General features: G+C 39.2%; 2 protein-coding genes across 2 annotated transcripts in view; both read left to right on the top strand.

Moving 5' to 3' along the window:
• Positions 1-42: 42 nt before the first annotated feature.
• Positions 43-5540, top strand: chchd7 (coiled-coil-helix-coiled-coil-helix domain containing 7). Its single transcript, XM_029529273.1, has 5 exons — positions 43-312; positions 1706-1765; positions 1892-1990; positions 3986-4125; positions 4289-5540. Exons 2-4 carry the CDS (start codon positions 1712-1714, stop codon positions 4088-4090), a joined length of 258 nt encoding a protein of 85 aa, XP_029385133.1. The 5' UTR covers positions 43-312; positions 1706-1711; the 3' UTR covers positions 4091-4125; positions 4289-5540.
• Positions 5541-10692: 5152 nt separating this feature from the next.
• Positions 10693-16319, top strand: part of arhgef4 (Rho guanine nucleotide exchange factor (GEF) 4) — a 109754-nt gene continuing 104127 nt past the window's right edge. The window contains exons 1-2 of the mRNA XM_029528939.1: positions 10693-11031; positions 15374-15403. Coding sequence (XP_029384799.1) covers positions 10864-11031; positions 15374-15403 — 198 coding nt within the window. The 5' untranslated portion in view covers positions 10693-10863. The remainder of the gene's footprint in view (positions 11032-15373; positions 15404-16319) is intronic.

The following is a 16319-nucleotide window of genomic DNA, read 5'->3' as shown; positions in this document are numbered from 1 at the left end:
CACGCGGCCGTCAGTCGTCGGTGACGGTGTGGGTGATTTTCCTGGTGCGCTGTTGAAACGAGAGTGGGGCTGTGTTTAGCATGTCAGGGAGTTTGTGTGTGTGTAGCACGACTAGCTCGCTGCGTGTAGCGTTCAGCTGCTCGCCACATTCTCGAAGCTAAAGTCCTGCTCGCACCTCAAAGGGACGTAAATGTCAACATTTTGCCTGAACGCAGGAAGCGTCCTTCGTTTGTCGGTTGAAAGAACCCGGATAACCTTCACCGGGGAGGATACACAGTTCATCAGCCGGCAGGAAAGCTGACCTTTGTGGAGGTATGGATTGTGCAGCTGTGCCTCCATTCACCACCTAATGTCAGTTTATCTCAATGAGAAGTCCATGCAAAGCTTCCCCGTTTGCCGTTTGGTCAAATCAATGAAGGTCACCGATTGAACAACGTTACATATACCGGGAAGGAGGAGGCGGGGTCTGTGGACAAACTCTTTTATAAATAATATCTGAGTGTTTTAATGTCCCACCGCAGCGTTTAATGGATTATATATTATGTCACATGTTAATTAACTTTTTTTTTTTTTTTTTTTTTTTTTTACAGAAGGAATAAATTTTTTTTCAACCCGGAATATCTTTAAACACCTATCTGAGATCTTTCTAATTGTAAAATTGACCCCCCCCCCCCCCCCCCCCCCCCCCCGATGAACCGTAGTTTACATTGACCCTGGCTGTGTCTTGTGCACATTTGTCGTCTTACGTTGTATATTATGTACCAATGAAGTTTCTGCAGAGTTTTTGTTTCTTTCTTTGCTTTTCGTTGCTTTCTTTGCATGAGCTTCACATATGTTCTATCTGTGTACGTCAACAGTATTTGCAATAGCAGTTCCGATTTGCTCTGAACTCTGTTCAACAGAGTATTTTGATGATTTGATTGCTACAACAAATTTCATTGTGCTGTCAGTATAGTGACAATAAAGTTTATTCATTCATGAACATGCAAATGCATTTCGATATGTTTGATGAAACTCTGGTGGAATGGTTGATGATCATAGACTTGAAAATATATTATTCTTTTTAAAATCCAAGCCGGACTGATATGGCAGCCAGGTTCATTTTATTGCCTGCCATGACACTGGTGTTCCTTGGTCAGGTTGAAACAGCATGTTGCAGAGCCCCTTGCTGCCATGCCAATTCTGGTTCATCGATCAGTCTGTGTTTTATTCTTAGTAGCCTAGCAGGAGTTTTCCCACATAAATCTATTTTTCGATTGTCAGTATACTTTCAACATAAATAAAAATATCCATTCCATTTCACCTGAATCCACATGAAATCTTTAAATGTTTTTTCTTGTCCAGTAAACACTGCAAAACCCAGATATTCACTTTAGCAGAGAGATGCAGTTTCACTTAACATTAGTAAGGAGAACTAGTCCTTTATAATCAAATATATTTAACAGTGCATCAGTATCATGTTTGCAGGATGTAGAACTGCATATTTGTTTGGATTCCCTACAGTTCACATACACTCCCTTCATAACATCATATCTGCCATGGAGACTGGTGTGAAAATGTTTGTATACTCAACTGTAAGCCCTAAAACCCCAGTTGACCATGAGATAAATGGCTTGCATTAGACAGAACAGTAATGCAGGATTTTACTTCTTAGAAATGTCTGCATGACAGAAACTGAGTCTTTATGTTGTCTCTTTCTACATAGATCCAAATGGCTAAAAAGGAAAGCAAAGTTCGGAATCAGGACATAAACCCGTGCATCGAAGTAAGTTCACATAAACTTTACTTTCTGAATAGTGTCAAATATCTTCCAGCTTTTTCACTGTCACGGTGTCTCTACTTTTCTAATCTTGTCCTCCTGTTATTTTTGTGATTGCTTCTCTTTTCTTAGGAAAGTGATGCCTCCCATAAGTGTTTAGGTGCCTTCAACTATGATAAGAACATGTGTTCAGCCTATTTCCAGAGGTATAAGAACTGTAGGAAATACTGGGTGAGTTGTTATTAGTATAATTGTTTTTCATCAGGATGCAAGAAAAATAAATTGTCAGGAAAACAAAAACTCCAACTGAATACCTGATCACACTCACCTGACAGTGGAGCTTCTCTTCTTGACTCTGCAAAACCCACTGGTTGGTCTGGGCATCTTCACAGTGAGGCCCAAGAGTTGAAGAAAATAAGCAATTAGTGGCAACCATGAGTCATGGGGGCATTGCATTTTTGTCAGGGTCAGCACTGCTTTGGGAACTTTAGGGGGAGAACAGGAGAATCCAAAAGAATGGATAGAGTTTTAATTAAAAGTGGATAAAAAATATTGGAGTTTCGAGTATTAGCTGGCCTGTTTTCACCAAAAGGTTGAGGGACAAAGTTAAACAGAAATGTTAAATGATTTAAGTCATGCCGTGACAATCCTAAAAAGGATATTTACAAAAACTGTGGTCAAAAGTGATGCAACAACAACAACAAGCAGCTGTGAGTATGTTGGATCTGTCATATGTATGTGAAATAGCTAAACTAACATTAATGTAATGGTCACACTAGCCCAGTCCACAAGGAGACAAATTAAATACACCTCATTCTTCCTGTTGTCGATTTACCCCCCCTTTTTTATTATTATTTTTCAGTGACAAAAATATTTGTCACATTTTATACCCTTGTTCATGCAGTTTACTGAAACAACGGGGAATCAGTAGGGTCCCTTTCACTGAAGTTGTGCTTTATTAACCTCTATTCTCAGTCTTGTCTAAAATTTTAACTTTCTAAACAGTTATGCATGTGACCAATTACATTTCAATAAAGCAGTTATTTTGGGATGGTGCTTTTCTAGATTAGTTTTGAGTCACTGAAATTTGTTACAGACTATAAATGTTTATCTTAACAGCTTTCTATAAAACAGTCTCTAATTAGAGTGTGGTTCAAGTCACAACCCAGAATGAAGAAGTTACAGTCTCATTTACAGAAACAACTTGTTGGTCAACGACCTATTTGAAATTGCTGCTGTGTAGAGTGAAATTAATCAAAAGTATCTGCTGTTAAATTAGTGATAGTCTCAATAAACAATGTCACATGTCCATAACCTCTGAAGACATAAACACCTCTGTAAATAAATTAAAAGTAAATAATCCAGGTATTGATAACATAACTGCCCACGCATATAAAGGGTTATTGAAACAGTTGGCATCCGTTTGAATCGAGTTAACCATGAAAATCACCTTGACTGAAGGACTAATGACAATTGCTCTAACAGCTACACTACACTACAAAATAACTGTCAGCTGTGTCAATAAAAACAGTGTAGATGAAACTCATCTGTGACTCAGAGTAAACTGCACATACAACCAATGACCATTTGAGAGACATTTATTCTAATCTGACACAGGGTTTACTCTCCTTCTGGATTACTTTTAGATTTTTGTTTGACACTATTAAACATATGTTCATTCAGGTATGCTAATGCCTTTTTTGTATTATTAACTGAGTAGTTTAGAGGATTTAATTTGAATAGAGGCTTTAAAAGAGGCTGTCTGGTGTCAATATGCTCTTTATTAAAGTTTTTATCATGAGCTGTCTTGAAAACGGTTTCTCAAACTTTTTTCCTCCATTAAGGATGCCAAACTGGCATAGATAAGAACACAAACCTGCATCTAATAAGACTTATACTTTTAGATTTATTATTATGCAGATGTCTTATTCCACCACCAGCACCACTATTGATATACAGTACAGGCCAAAAGTTTGGACACACTTTCCAATTCATTTGAATGAGAAGGTGTATCCAAACTTTTGGCCTGTACTTTATATGTATATATATAAAAAAAAAAAAAAAAGAAAAAAAAAAAGGTCTGAATTGGATTGGCCTTATCCTTTTACTTCTGTGTCCCTATAAAGACACACACTGCACAACTGTTTCAATAGTGTCAGGAACGTGAAGTATGACCACAGTGCACATCTTTAACTTACCACGCCTTTTGTGTTTGTCTCCTTTTAGCACAACGTAATGGTGGATAGGAGAAGAAACGGCGTGCAGCCGGTAATGCCCACTGCTGCAGAGAGACAGGAGATCCTTGCTGCTATTGGAGGAAAACCCTACTGAGACCCTGCACAGTCACACAGAAACGTGATGACTAGGAGTCCCAAGGAATGGCTCACAGGCCAACACAGTCTGGTGATGCAGTTACCCTACAAAGGCTGGTTCTCTACTGTGACCTTTGATCTGTTATCAAGTTCATGTCCTGCTGAAATGATCTGGGACTGGATTTTATCCTCAAGTAAAAGTTGGAAGTCGCAGGAAGACCAGATGTTCTATGACATTATTTATTGAAGTTACCAACAATATGACATGAACTGACACATCATGAAATCGATTAAAAGTTATTGAATCAATTTCATTGTTTTTTGCTCAGACAAAAAGTCCAGGGAGCTGATTCAGATAAAGTCTGAATTCAGTCCTGGACTAAGTTTGAGCTGGCTCAGTCACTTCTTGAGTTGGTTCACTCACAGTGAAGTGTTTGCATGCCGATATCGGAAAAATGCCATAATAAATGGATTCACCACGGCAACTAGTAAACAAAGACCAGTTTTCATTTTAATGCAGTGAAACCGGAAATAATAATGTGAGACTCAGGTTGAGTCAATAAATAAATGCCAGCACATTGTACTCACACTGCACTCATTCTCTATGTAGCAGAGCTGAGTGCATGATGATGCTGAATCCTACGGTTGGTGGGAGCGGACAGATCAGATCACAGGGAAGTTTATAGACTTATGATTGTAACTAAGCCACAACTACTCAGCAGTTTAAATTCTGTTCAAATTAGTTCAGACTACACCTTCGGACAGCACTAGAAAATACCAAACTCGCTCTGCAGTCAGTTTGGAGGGTTTAAGGAACAAATTTCAAACAGCCATTACCATGGTAGGAATGTGCTATTATTTTGTGTGTGCAGCAACACACAGATTTATTATTTATAGTCATGTCTTGTCAGAAGTTCAGCTCAGCACCGATCTCCTGATCAGCCTAAGAGAAATTAACACATTTCAACTTGAGTTAAAAGATCTCTTTTCTCTAAGCGTTAACTGATTCAACTCTCTGGATTACTTTATGTGCATGATTTGAATTATTACTGTATTGCAAATTTTCACTGAAGACGAAAGGTCATATGTGAATTATATATAATGCGGTAATTGATGGTACAGATATGCATATAAATACAGTATTGAGATACACATAATGATCAGTGATAACTATATAGGTATATATGGTCAAAAAGGTTACTAAGACATTTACATAACAAGAAATGTAATGCTTCATTGACATGGAATGAAATAATAAACCATTAAAAAGGGAAAGATGTTTCCCTCAGCAGAATTTTAAAAGAAGGAAGATGTACACTACCAGTCAAAAGCTTGGACAGATTTTCCTATTCCTTTGAATGCGGAAGTGTGTCCAAACCTTTGACCGGTAGCGCATTTCAAAATGTATGTAAATAAAATAAATTAATATTAAAAACACACAAACTTAAACATAAGTTAAATAAATTCCTCATGCGTCAGTGGCCCATGTCTGTTTCTATTATTTTTACATCACATCAGTCACATGGCTGATTTATTAATACTAGTTTATAATTGTGTGACCGACATTTTATTGTTGAAGATGGCCAGTTAAAGTCACAGTCTCTGCTCTACTTAAATAGTAAGCCTGAATCAATTCAACTGAATCATTTTTATTTAAATAGAGAAGAATAACTATAACCACAAAAACTATTTACAGTAGTGTCTGACTTCTGAAAAGTGGTACTAAAGTTATAAGACATTTTATTTTAATCTCATACACTAAAAAACCCGACAGACTGAACTGAGCCTGAATAAGTGAAGATTAATTAAAACACGTTGCTTTTTGTGTCGAAGTCGGTTTCCCTCTCGGAATATTTCTCTTTCGCCTGCTCTCCACTCATCAATTACATGTGGCGCGACTCAGCCCAACATCAAACTTCAACCTAACTTCATCTGAAGGGAGTCCTTGGCAGGTAACGGTAACGGTATTTGTACTTTAAGGGTTACTCTTTTTATTTCAAGAAACAGAAATGACTTAGATGACTTTAACAGCCTATTCCTCTTCTTGTTGTGAAATGCAGTGAGTTTGACGTTGTAAAAAACCAAGGGATGAAATTGTGTCGGTCGTCCAGCAGATAGAAAGCTAATATTTTCCACCTAAGTTACATTTAGTGTTGGTCTACTTGGTGACGTCATCTCATGCCGCAGGTAGCTCATGTGATGACCCCCGTGACCTGGAAACGGATAAGCGGCAGAAGATGTCTTGTTCTTGTTTCTCACAACTGAAGATTTGCTACCTATTGTGTTTGAGTTTATTTTACAATGAATATTTTGGAGTTTTAGACGAGCGTCCAGACCTCAGCTGTTAAACCAGACATGGCTGTAGTTTGTTGATAATAATAATAATAGTAATAATAATAATAATAATAATAATAATAATAATTGTAAATAATAAATCTGTGTGCTGCTCTAATCTAAGATCTATTCATTTCATAGACTTCGTTGATGCAATATGGTTTCACGAAATGGGCAAGAAACAGACTCAAGTCACATTACATGGATTTCAGCCAATAAGACACTGATTTTAGACTTGACTTGAACAACTTGTATCTTAATTTGACTGTGTAAGTGCTGGAAACCAAATTTCATTTTGTGTTTTGCTTCACAGAACTTTGCTGCTTTAAACATCCTCCTCATGGATGAGTACATTGATCTCTGCTGTTCGTTTGGGTGAGATAAAGATTTACTTCCTCTTCCCCCGACTCCTTGGATAATCAACTTTAATTCCAAATTAAAATAATCCATCTTTTAGTTTAAAATTTCCAAAGCAGCAGGGTTGTGATTGAATTGACAAATGTGCCCCATTAATCTTTATTTAATATAAATCTGTAAACTGATTCCAGAGAAAGTGCTCACAGAAGAACCATCTAAACATGTTTTAATTGTCTAAATTTTGCTGTTTCTTCAGACTTCCTGTGTGGATAGCATCGCTAATCCACGCCACCAAAGGCCTAAGGAGTGACCATGCCCGTCGGAGGAAGTTCTACAGGCTCCTGCAGAGGAAACTGGTTAGTAGATGTAACAGAATCAATGCACCTTTTTTCTCATATACAGGTTTTAACCGGGTCTAGTTTAGACATTGATTTTGTAACCAATTCTGTAGGTGTTTTGTGCTGTGATTAGATGAAAAGGCCAAGACCAAAATGTCTTTGGGGTCCATCTCCATTTATTTGGATAAACAAGATCAACAGAAAAATTGGTCAAAGGTGATGGTGCAGCTTAGCCCTACACAATTTATATGAATCAATATGTTAATAGTCTAGCAAATTAGCTGTGAACACAAGCAGAGAGGCTAACATATAGAAATGTTTCAAATAATGTTGTTGCCAACCTCTCTGATGGAGCACAGCAGGAAGAGGTAGGTGAGGAAGTGCACATGGTGACACAAATTTTGTCACGTATGTTCCACACATTCACACCGGATAAACATGTCAGGCTATAACTATATATACAGATTTTGTGTAATTCTAAACACAACATATTACTGATCCAGTTAATAGACTGTAATAGATTAGTGCTTTCCAGAAATAAATAACAAAATGTGTTGCAGACCATATGGGTCATTTTGTCAGACAGCAAAAATTTCTGCTATATTTTTGGAGATGTTGCTGGTTGCTGGTGGCAGGGTCTGCTCATCCACTCCTCTACTGTAGACCTAAATATTACTGATGAACTCAAGGTTGGTGATCAAACAGGATTTCTCCTAGTCCTTCTTATAACCAGTCCCCACTGCTGATGGCTGCGGACTGATGTGGTTCAGTCTCTGATATTATTCCAGTCCTTTCCAGGTGGTGAGGAGGCCGCATGGTATACTTAGAATGCACTGGAGGTGTTGTATATGATATAGTCCCATCTGAGTTATATTATGTTTAGGCTTGAATGCTTTCCTGAAGGAGCAGGGGGACACTGCTGGAGATAAGAATGTGTAGATTAGTTTTATTTCATCATGACCCAGACACAGAGAAGCAGCAGGATGGATGGATAATATAAATGTCTACTGATGACTATCAATCCTCTAGGAATTGTAGTGCTGCATACTTACAGTCACAATTAATCACAACATATAGTTTCAGCTCTTTCTCTCCTTCCTTTTATTCCAGATGTTTCACGAGGTTGGTGTAAAGATGGGGATTCTGCATCAGCCCACCTATGTTTACCCTAAGGAGGTTAAAATGCTGATACGTGTAGTGTTCCCCGAGGAGGTCTGTGATTACCCTGACCCCTGCCACGATCAGGTCAGTGTGAACCCTTCTCAGTATAAAGGTCTCTGAGATCCTCTCAGCTCAGCTTCAGAGATGATGGTAGATTAAGCACAGAGCTAATTCTTTTCTTTGCACCCAGAAACCACAAAAAATGTAATAAACAACATGCAAACATGTACAGGAGAAATAAAATAATAAATCATTTTACTACCAATTGTTAGCTCCACTACTGATTGCACCTCACTTATTTAGGAGGGAAGTTGTGTTTATGAATGACCTTGAAGTAAAGTTCTAGTTACTTTATGTATAATGAAGTAGTGAGTAATAAGAAAGCATACACATTAAAGCCCTTCCAGATGGTCCTTAATGCAGCCTAAAAGGCCAGATGTCACCAGGCTGGATTTGATGTTTCCCTGGAGTACATTGACACTCTGCTTCCTGCTTCTAGAGCGGGCCCCCCTCCCAGATGAGGTGTTCATCCTCCTGTTGCCATCTGAATTTGCTTTCGAACATCAGTTCCTTTTCCTCTTTGTCCTGTTTTCCATATCTCTTTGTTCCATTATTGCAGATGCTGTCCCCAACCTTTTCAAGCTTTCTTTCATCTCTGTCCTCCAACCCTTTGAGGGCTTTAATACATGTAGTCCAAGATTTGTTCCTGCTGATCTTCCTCCACAACTCCTGTTGTTACTCACTGTTCTCCCTCAAGGGGGTTGATACTTTTGTGAGACTCCTGTCATCAAACTTGATTTGCTCATTTAAAATGAACTGACGTGATTTTATATAATAACATCATATTGTACTTTTCACTTTTTTCTTCTGGTTGTAATTGTTACTTATCTAACAACAAATACAAATGCTAATAATCGATGAATGGCAAACTAAAAACAAGCACAGATATACCCTGTGGAGTGCATTCCAAAACACTACTGGCTTATAATAGTTCTGGTGGAGGTACAGAGTAGGTCTGCTTATTTCTATTAGAAATAGGTCATATCAAATTATTGATAATAAGAGGAGACGTCTTTCCTCTGACAATGTGAAGAGGAAAAAAAAAGCACTTAAAAAAACCTGAAGGAGAAGTGCAACTGAATGACCACTTAAAACCTTTTTACATATGCTACTGTGCAGAGCATATACTCTAAAATGAGCTGTGTTGCTTTTATCCTTTCGGAAATGTTGTTATAATTTGTGATTCTGTATGTTGCTCTAGGTGGTGTACATTACTGCTGAGGACCTACACAAAGTTCAAATCAACTGAAGTGTGTGTCTCTTCATCTATGCATCCACTGAGGCAGCTTTAAGTCTATTATGACCATGTTTTTAAGATAGCAGGCATTATTGGTTGTTCTGTATTGTGAAGTTATCATTGACTGCATTCTTTTTTTTTTTAGTCAGTCTGGTTAGCTAATCTTCACTGAGCTCACGTGGAAAGAAACTGTTCTAGAGCTGTTCCATATGTGACGCTTCAGATTGAGGTTTCAGTTGTCTACCTCACATATATCTGTTAGTTGTGAAACAAAACAATAATGGCAATATAGCAGACAAAACAACACGCCGTGCATGTTATTGCAATATTTTCAAAAGCCTTTCGTGGTCAAATTTCATGCTTCTTTTACATTTTTTGGGCAATAATAAAGTTATTCCTAGTAACTGTTGTTATTTTCTCATCAATTATAGTTGGACATGTTGTCCAAATTTGCTTGACAATGTCTGTTGCAGCACATCCAATTAGTCATACAGCCAGTGACCTCATAATGTTGTGAGATGCTGAAGCCAATCCCAGTTTACCGTATATGAGGGGGACGGGTTCACCCTGGATTAAACAAATGATACAATCAGCAGGTCCTTCACAGGAGGGTCATCTAACCAGAGTCCTCATTTCACTGTGAATCAGTTAAGCCAGTCAATGCCTGTAAATCCCTGCAGGGATGTCCTTTAGTCAGGAATCACTGGTGAAAATTGGAAGATACCGTTGAAGGCAACAAATCAATCTTCCCCACAACATTCAACAGCAGCGGTGATGCAGAGTGCTGCTTTAATGAAAATGGTGTGAGGGGAAAAAATCATGAGTGGCTTCATGTGGGCAGCCTGGCCCACAGGTTGGGTAAAGTCAAACTAGTTCACTTAGAAATTTATTTTCACCACATCATCACATACGTTTTCATTTCTGGTGTGGATGACAGGGGAACCCATGTGTGCCAGCAGGGGGCGCTGTAAGCTTCCTCTTGTGTACGTTTAAACTGATGCATGCACGAGCAGCAGACTCTTAGTTTGTAGGTTCCGGGAGTCCTGGGGCTTTTAATTTGAAACCTTAAAAGTGTGCACATCAGGGGTTTCCGTGTTTGGTTAAGCACTGGAGGCGCGCGCGTTCGTAGTTGCCCTCATCATCCCCATCATCAGTGTTTTTCCTCAACAAGTGTCCGGGAGAGGAAAGTTACCGGGATGGATCTGGTTGGACTGAGCGGCCGCCGCACCGACTCCGCACCGGAGTGAACTTTGCTCTTGGACCGAGTGCACGGTGAAGCGGGGCGGACCGCGGAGGAGACGCGCCATGGACAGCCCGGCCGGGAGCGGAGAGTCTGCCCGCCGGGAGGAGCCGAGCAGCGGGGGACGCTCCGAGCTGCTCGTGTACCTCACCTGTCTACCGGAGAGATACCGGACCGCCAAATTCAGCCTGGCGGCCTACCTGCTCTGCTGGGCTCTGTTCAGATGGTACCGGGTGAGTCCTCCCCACGGATCTGCCTCTCTCAGGGGGAGACAGTGGCATCTTAATGATTATTATTAATAGCGTTATTGCTTTTAAATATTCTAACACACATCAGGGTGCTGACAATTATCAGCAGAAATTCAGCTGTTCATGCTCAGGTGGAAATGTCTGACTGATGTAATTGAATCATAATTTTAATCAAACATAAAAATAATGAAGTTGTATATTAATTAAACGAGTTAGAATGGCACAGTAGTGATGCAGAATTTGTGTAGTTATGTATTATGGATAAGCATAACAAAATCTGCTTGTTTAAAAAAACAAGATGTTAATGAAAAAAGAAGAAAGTTTCAATTCTTTATGTGACATGGTGAAAAGAATCTCATTGATATCAGCTGTGTTCACAGTTCTGCTTGATCCATGCACAGTTGTAGATTATCTGATCTGATTTAGCCGATTAATCTCCTCTGATGACAATCTGTAAATTATCTCATGAAATATGATAAGTGATATCACCAAACAGTCCACGTGCTTTGTTTTTTGACCCACAGACTTTCCACAGATATGTATCAGTTACACAGCGTGACGTATGCCATCCTAAAATTCAATCCATAATAACAAAGGATTTGCTTGCTCCAAATGTCCTGAGTCCTTTAGGAGAGTAAGCATGTTGTACTCTGCTCAGTGCACCAATCGTTCAATTCGCTTGCTTCTAAAACATGTTGTATCATGACCATTTTCTTTGTTTGATGTGACCTTAACACCACTTTTTGACCTTTCAGTAAATGTGCTTGCTCTGCATCTATGACTCAAACAGAAAACAAACAGGAAAATGACAAATGCACTGTGCAACATAAAAGTAACATGCTTGATTGATTTCTGTTTTCTTCCTTACTTAATATGTTGCTAAGGTTGAAAACAGAACCTTGCACTCATTTCATGTATGGTAAAATAATTTTACCAAGCAAAACTGGTACTTTGTGCCGTTTTGGAATGCTGTGATTCAAATTCTGGAAGGCCTTTGCATGTCACAACTCCAAAATCATTCATCAGTTTCCATTATCACTAAAGGAAGATTGATCTTTCCAGATCGGAGCCTTTAAAACATTACTGCTAAAATCTTTTACAAATGTCTGGTCCAGGCGCAGAGGAGCGCACCAGCACATCTGGTAATCAGATTATGTTTATGCCTGAGATACTTTGCTTGCCGTTGGTATTGTAAGTGAACAGACCTGTTCAGGACGGGTGAAACCTGTTTTTAAAGCCCCGATAGACCAATAATGTGATTGAATTACAAGAGTTTGGTGAGCAGCACACAGCATTCATGGCCTGTGTGGCTACATGGCTCATACATAAAACACAAAACAAAGACTGATCAAAACTTCTCACGATGGGAAAGACAAACGTGAGGGTCCAGAAATTTGTCATAAAAGTTTGGTTTTCCATGTCGAGGAGTACAAATAGTGCTGGCTCCAAATGAACCACCAAGACAAGTAATTTACACTGCTGTTCAATTTAAACCTCCAGGAAATAGCTATGCCCACAAGTGCAACACTCACACTCTTGCTTTCTCCCACCTACTTGGCTTGTAAATGTTACCTATAATTGAAAGCGATTAAGCTGTAAATAGTGTTAAAACCTCACTTGAACATTGACATGTTTTAGCCAATTTGAAGATCTCCAAGTGGTGACTGACTGTTTTGCCCTGATGGCCTATTGGAGCTGTGTGCGCTCAGCACTACAAACCTATACAAGCTATACAAACTTGACTTGTATGATGCAGTCACCAATGCCAAAGAGATGGCTTTGGAGCATTGGAACTCACTAGATTCCACTAGATTCCATTTACTGATCAAATGACTTTAAACAGAGGACAGGTTGTGTGCAGATGGTCCCATCCATTTATTTGACAGAGGAAGTGAAAGACTAACATCTTGCAAACTTTTACTGCTTTTATTGGCCATTATTGCAAAGGGAAGAGCGGGTATCGCATAATGAGTTGGAATTTGTTTTGCATGTTAATTCAGGTGGGATCAACTTTGGTTGTTGTTGTTGTTTTATTTGCAAACACAAAACTCTTGCTCTTGCACATAATTTGAGGACACAAGGTGTCAGTTCAAGTGTAGATGGACTGCTGGTCTGAATTGGCTTGATATGAGGATCTGTTTAAGAATCTTCCGTATGTGTTCATTGGAGTTGAAATGCTGTATTCATGATGTCAGCACTTCAGTGCATCAGAAATGTTGTCCTGATGCAGTGCACATTGACTTGACAAAACTATTATAAAGCTCTGTAAGATGAGGGAGTGTCAGGGAAGTAGTCAATCACGAAGGTGAAAAATCTCAATGGACTTGGCTCCTGCTCTTGTTATCTCAAGTCTTGTCTTGAATCTGCCCTTGGGCTCCTGAGCTCAGCAGCTACAGAGGTATAGTAGTGGCTTACATCCAGCCCGACCAATCCACGTCCTCCAAGAGCTGTTGGGTTACAAGGTTCAATTCTCAGTTATCTATTGCAACAAATACCAACAGGGGACAGTTCAGTAAAGCTTTTGGCCACAACGTGCCACCAGAACAGCTTCCTAGCTTCTTTGTTTCTTCATGTCTCTGGACTCTACTTGAGGGATCTTCTAAATGTTAATACCTCATTCCAAACTCTGTAGATACATGACTCATGTATCAAGTCTGGGTTTCTTTCCTTATCTGTTCCAAAGCCAGATGGGGGCTCTGCTTCTTGTTCTGTAAGAATTTGCTGTAGTGATGTATAATGTAGTGTTAGCAGGTCTCAGCAGCTAACCTGCTGACAAAACTACAAAACTTACAAAAAAGGTCACAAACCTTAAAGCTGCAATGTAATTTCACTGAATTGACTAAATATGGACTTGTGTACCCGTCTAATTGTGCGCCAGCTTGGTTTAATAGAGAACCAAAAAGGTCTGCAGTATTATAGCCACTTATTCCCTGTCACCACTCTTGTTTTAATACATCATTTGGTGTTGTGGTAATTGTATTTTGTCAAGCAGCTGCAAGTCTTCTTATGTGGAATTCTGTTTTCTAGGAGCATCAAGGCGCCACTGACATGTCTTAAAACTGCTGCATCTCAAAGCGCAGTGGTTTACAAGAACACCAACACGTCTTTTAGGGGGCCACAATGCTTCTTCAGCTAGTGTAGAACCTGACTGGAGTTTGTAATGAGATTTTCAGCACGTTTTCAAGACAGCCTTAACACACAAGTTGCAAAGTGAATTGTTGAAGTGAATTAAAATATTCAGATACATATTTTGTATTTGTATTTGTACTTTGTTTTGGTTGTTTATTTCAATGCCCAAGACCATTTAGCCACTGGTAGCATCAAAGCATTCCCAAACCCAGGAAGACTGCAGGCCGGCTGGGAATTGAACTGGGGTCTGTCTGCCATCTGATCTTTGCCACATGTTGTTGGGTTATAAGAAGGGGCTATTCACGAGGCATCAAACTTTAAACACACAAATGACCACCAGGGGTCTTTTATGAACCACCGGTGGCCTTAAATTATCATTGGCCTATAAATACCAGCTATAAGTAGTTTATGGGCCATATTGCCCCGATCCAGGCTAGATTTGGCCAAGGTGTAAACAATAGCTGGAGCTTATTAAGTAGTGAGTGGCGCAGAAGTGGTCTACACCAGTGGTCCCCATCAGGCCCACGGTGTGGTAGTGGTCCATGGGTCATTTGGTTCGGGGGCCACACACACACACACACACACACACACACACAAAAAAAAATAAAAAATTACCAGATACATCCCTCTTTGCCTCTGGACACATGTCAAGATGCTTGTTTCAGTCACATGATATGGTACATCAAAAACTAAACCCACCAGCCAGCAAAAATGAATAAAAAAAAAACAATCATTTTTGGAGAGCTTCTTTGAAAAGGGGAGAAAGACCAGTGAGGAGACAGAAAACTAGGAGCCTACAAATTCCAGGGAAAAGAAATTTCGGGAGTCCTAATTAAAATACAGATTTATTGCTACAGGTTATTCTTGTTGCACAAAGCCTGCTCTGCATAACATGCAGTGACAGTCTAGCAAATGAGGCAATGAAGCCTTCAAAACTACTTTGGCCTATGGAGACCAAGCACCCTTCATGAAAACACAAGCCTTTGGAGGCATTTGAAGGCCATGGTGCAGAGAAAGGTTGGGGACCGCTGGTCTACACAGTTTTTGTAGATGTTGCTTGTTGTAACAGTAGCTCACAATTCAGATTCAGTGTGCTGTGAAGTCAAACAGTTAAAACATGCAGTGATTATTCTGTAAGCCCCATAAATGTACAACAAAAACAGTGCTGTGCTGATTGTTTTTCTTTTTCGTTCCTCAGAAACTTAGATGCCAGCCTGCTCCTCTCCAGGTAAGATATTCAGTTCTTCTACATTCCACCAATGTGTGGCAAGTTACAAAAATATACATGTTTGAAGGTTAGTTGTTGTGGGATATTTGTTTTATGAGCAATTATAATTTGTGAACTGTCAGTAATACAAATCATAAGGTGACAGTCGTGATTAGACAGCAGTTTGAAGTGCCAAAACACACACACACTCATACACACGCACACATACACGCACAAAAAAACACTCGTTAATTTCTGGCACTGACTGGGATGACTGAAGGTCTTAAAATTCAATTCAAGACCCAATTCAAATCCCAAAATTCACATCCCATGACCACTCATGGGATACTTCATTGGTTGTATGTGAACCCTTGCCTCATTCTCAGTGTCCCTATACATTATATATGAATGTTTAACTCAACATTTAGGTACTGTTTAGGACCTGACAAATTTAAGCAACTTAAATCTGAAATTGTTAAGTTTTCATTCTGAATTTGGCAACATTTAAAAATAATGGCTGTTGAAAATTCAGACACATAATTTCAATGCAAAAACATGCAAGAAATTCATGGGCTTCTTAGATTGAGCAATTAGGCTTTTGCTTCCAAATACATGGGCATTAATAATGTTCAGTCATTCAAAAGTTTTCAAGTTAAAACTGTTCAGGTGAATTTAAGAGCAGCTATACATATATATGCATATATATATATATATATATCTTTGCTTGTCTGTGTGTGATCAGGTCATGCCTACTACCCCAACTAGAACTCACAAATGAAAAACTAACTTTTGTTGATGTTGTTTCAGTCAATGCTTGAGGTTCTCAGTGTTTTTCCTGACAGTGCTTCTAAAATGTTCAGTGGGACACCCCCTCTGTAAGTGATTCAGTGTGTTTAGTGATTTCTTTGTGGAAAATGCAGGCAGGCCTTTAATGCAG

The sequence above is a fragment of the Echeneis naucrates genome, chromosome 20 (assembly GCF_900963305.1).
Source record: "Echeneis naucrates chromosome 20, fEcheNa1.1, whole genome shotgun sequence".
NCBI lineage: Eukaryota > Metazoa > Chordata > Actinopteri > Carangiformes > Echeneidae > Echeneis > Echeneis naucrates.
The sequence above is the reverse complement of the archived record's forward strand: the minus strand, read 5'-3'. Positions and strand labels throughout refer to the sequence as shown.

What these genes read in the sequence shown, in the direction of transcription:
- chchd7 (XM_029529273.1), top strand. Translation starts at nt 1,712, where the DNA reads ATGGCTAAAAAGGAAAGCAAAGTTCGGAATCAGGACATAAACCCGTGC. An exon ending in ACATAAACCCGTGCATCGAA is followed by an intron (nt 1,766 to 1,891) that starts GTAAGTTCACAT and finishes CTCTTTTCTTAG; the next exon opens with GAAAGTGATGCCTCCCATAA. An exon ending in AGAACTGTAGGAAATACTGG is followed by an intron (nt 1,991 to 3,985) that starts GTGAGTTGTTAT and finishes GTCTCCTTTTAG; the next exon opens with CACAACGTAATGGTGGATAG.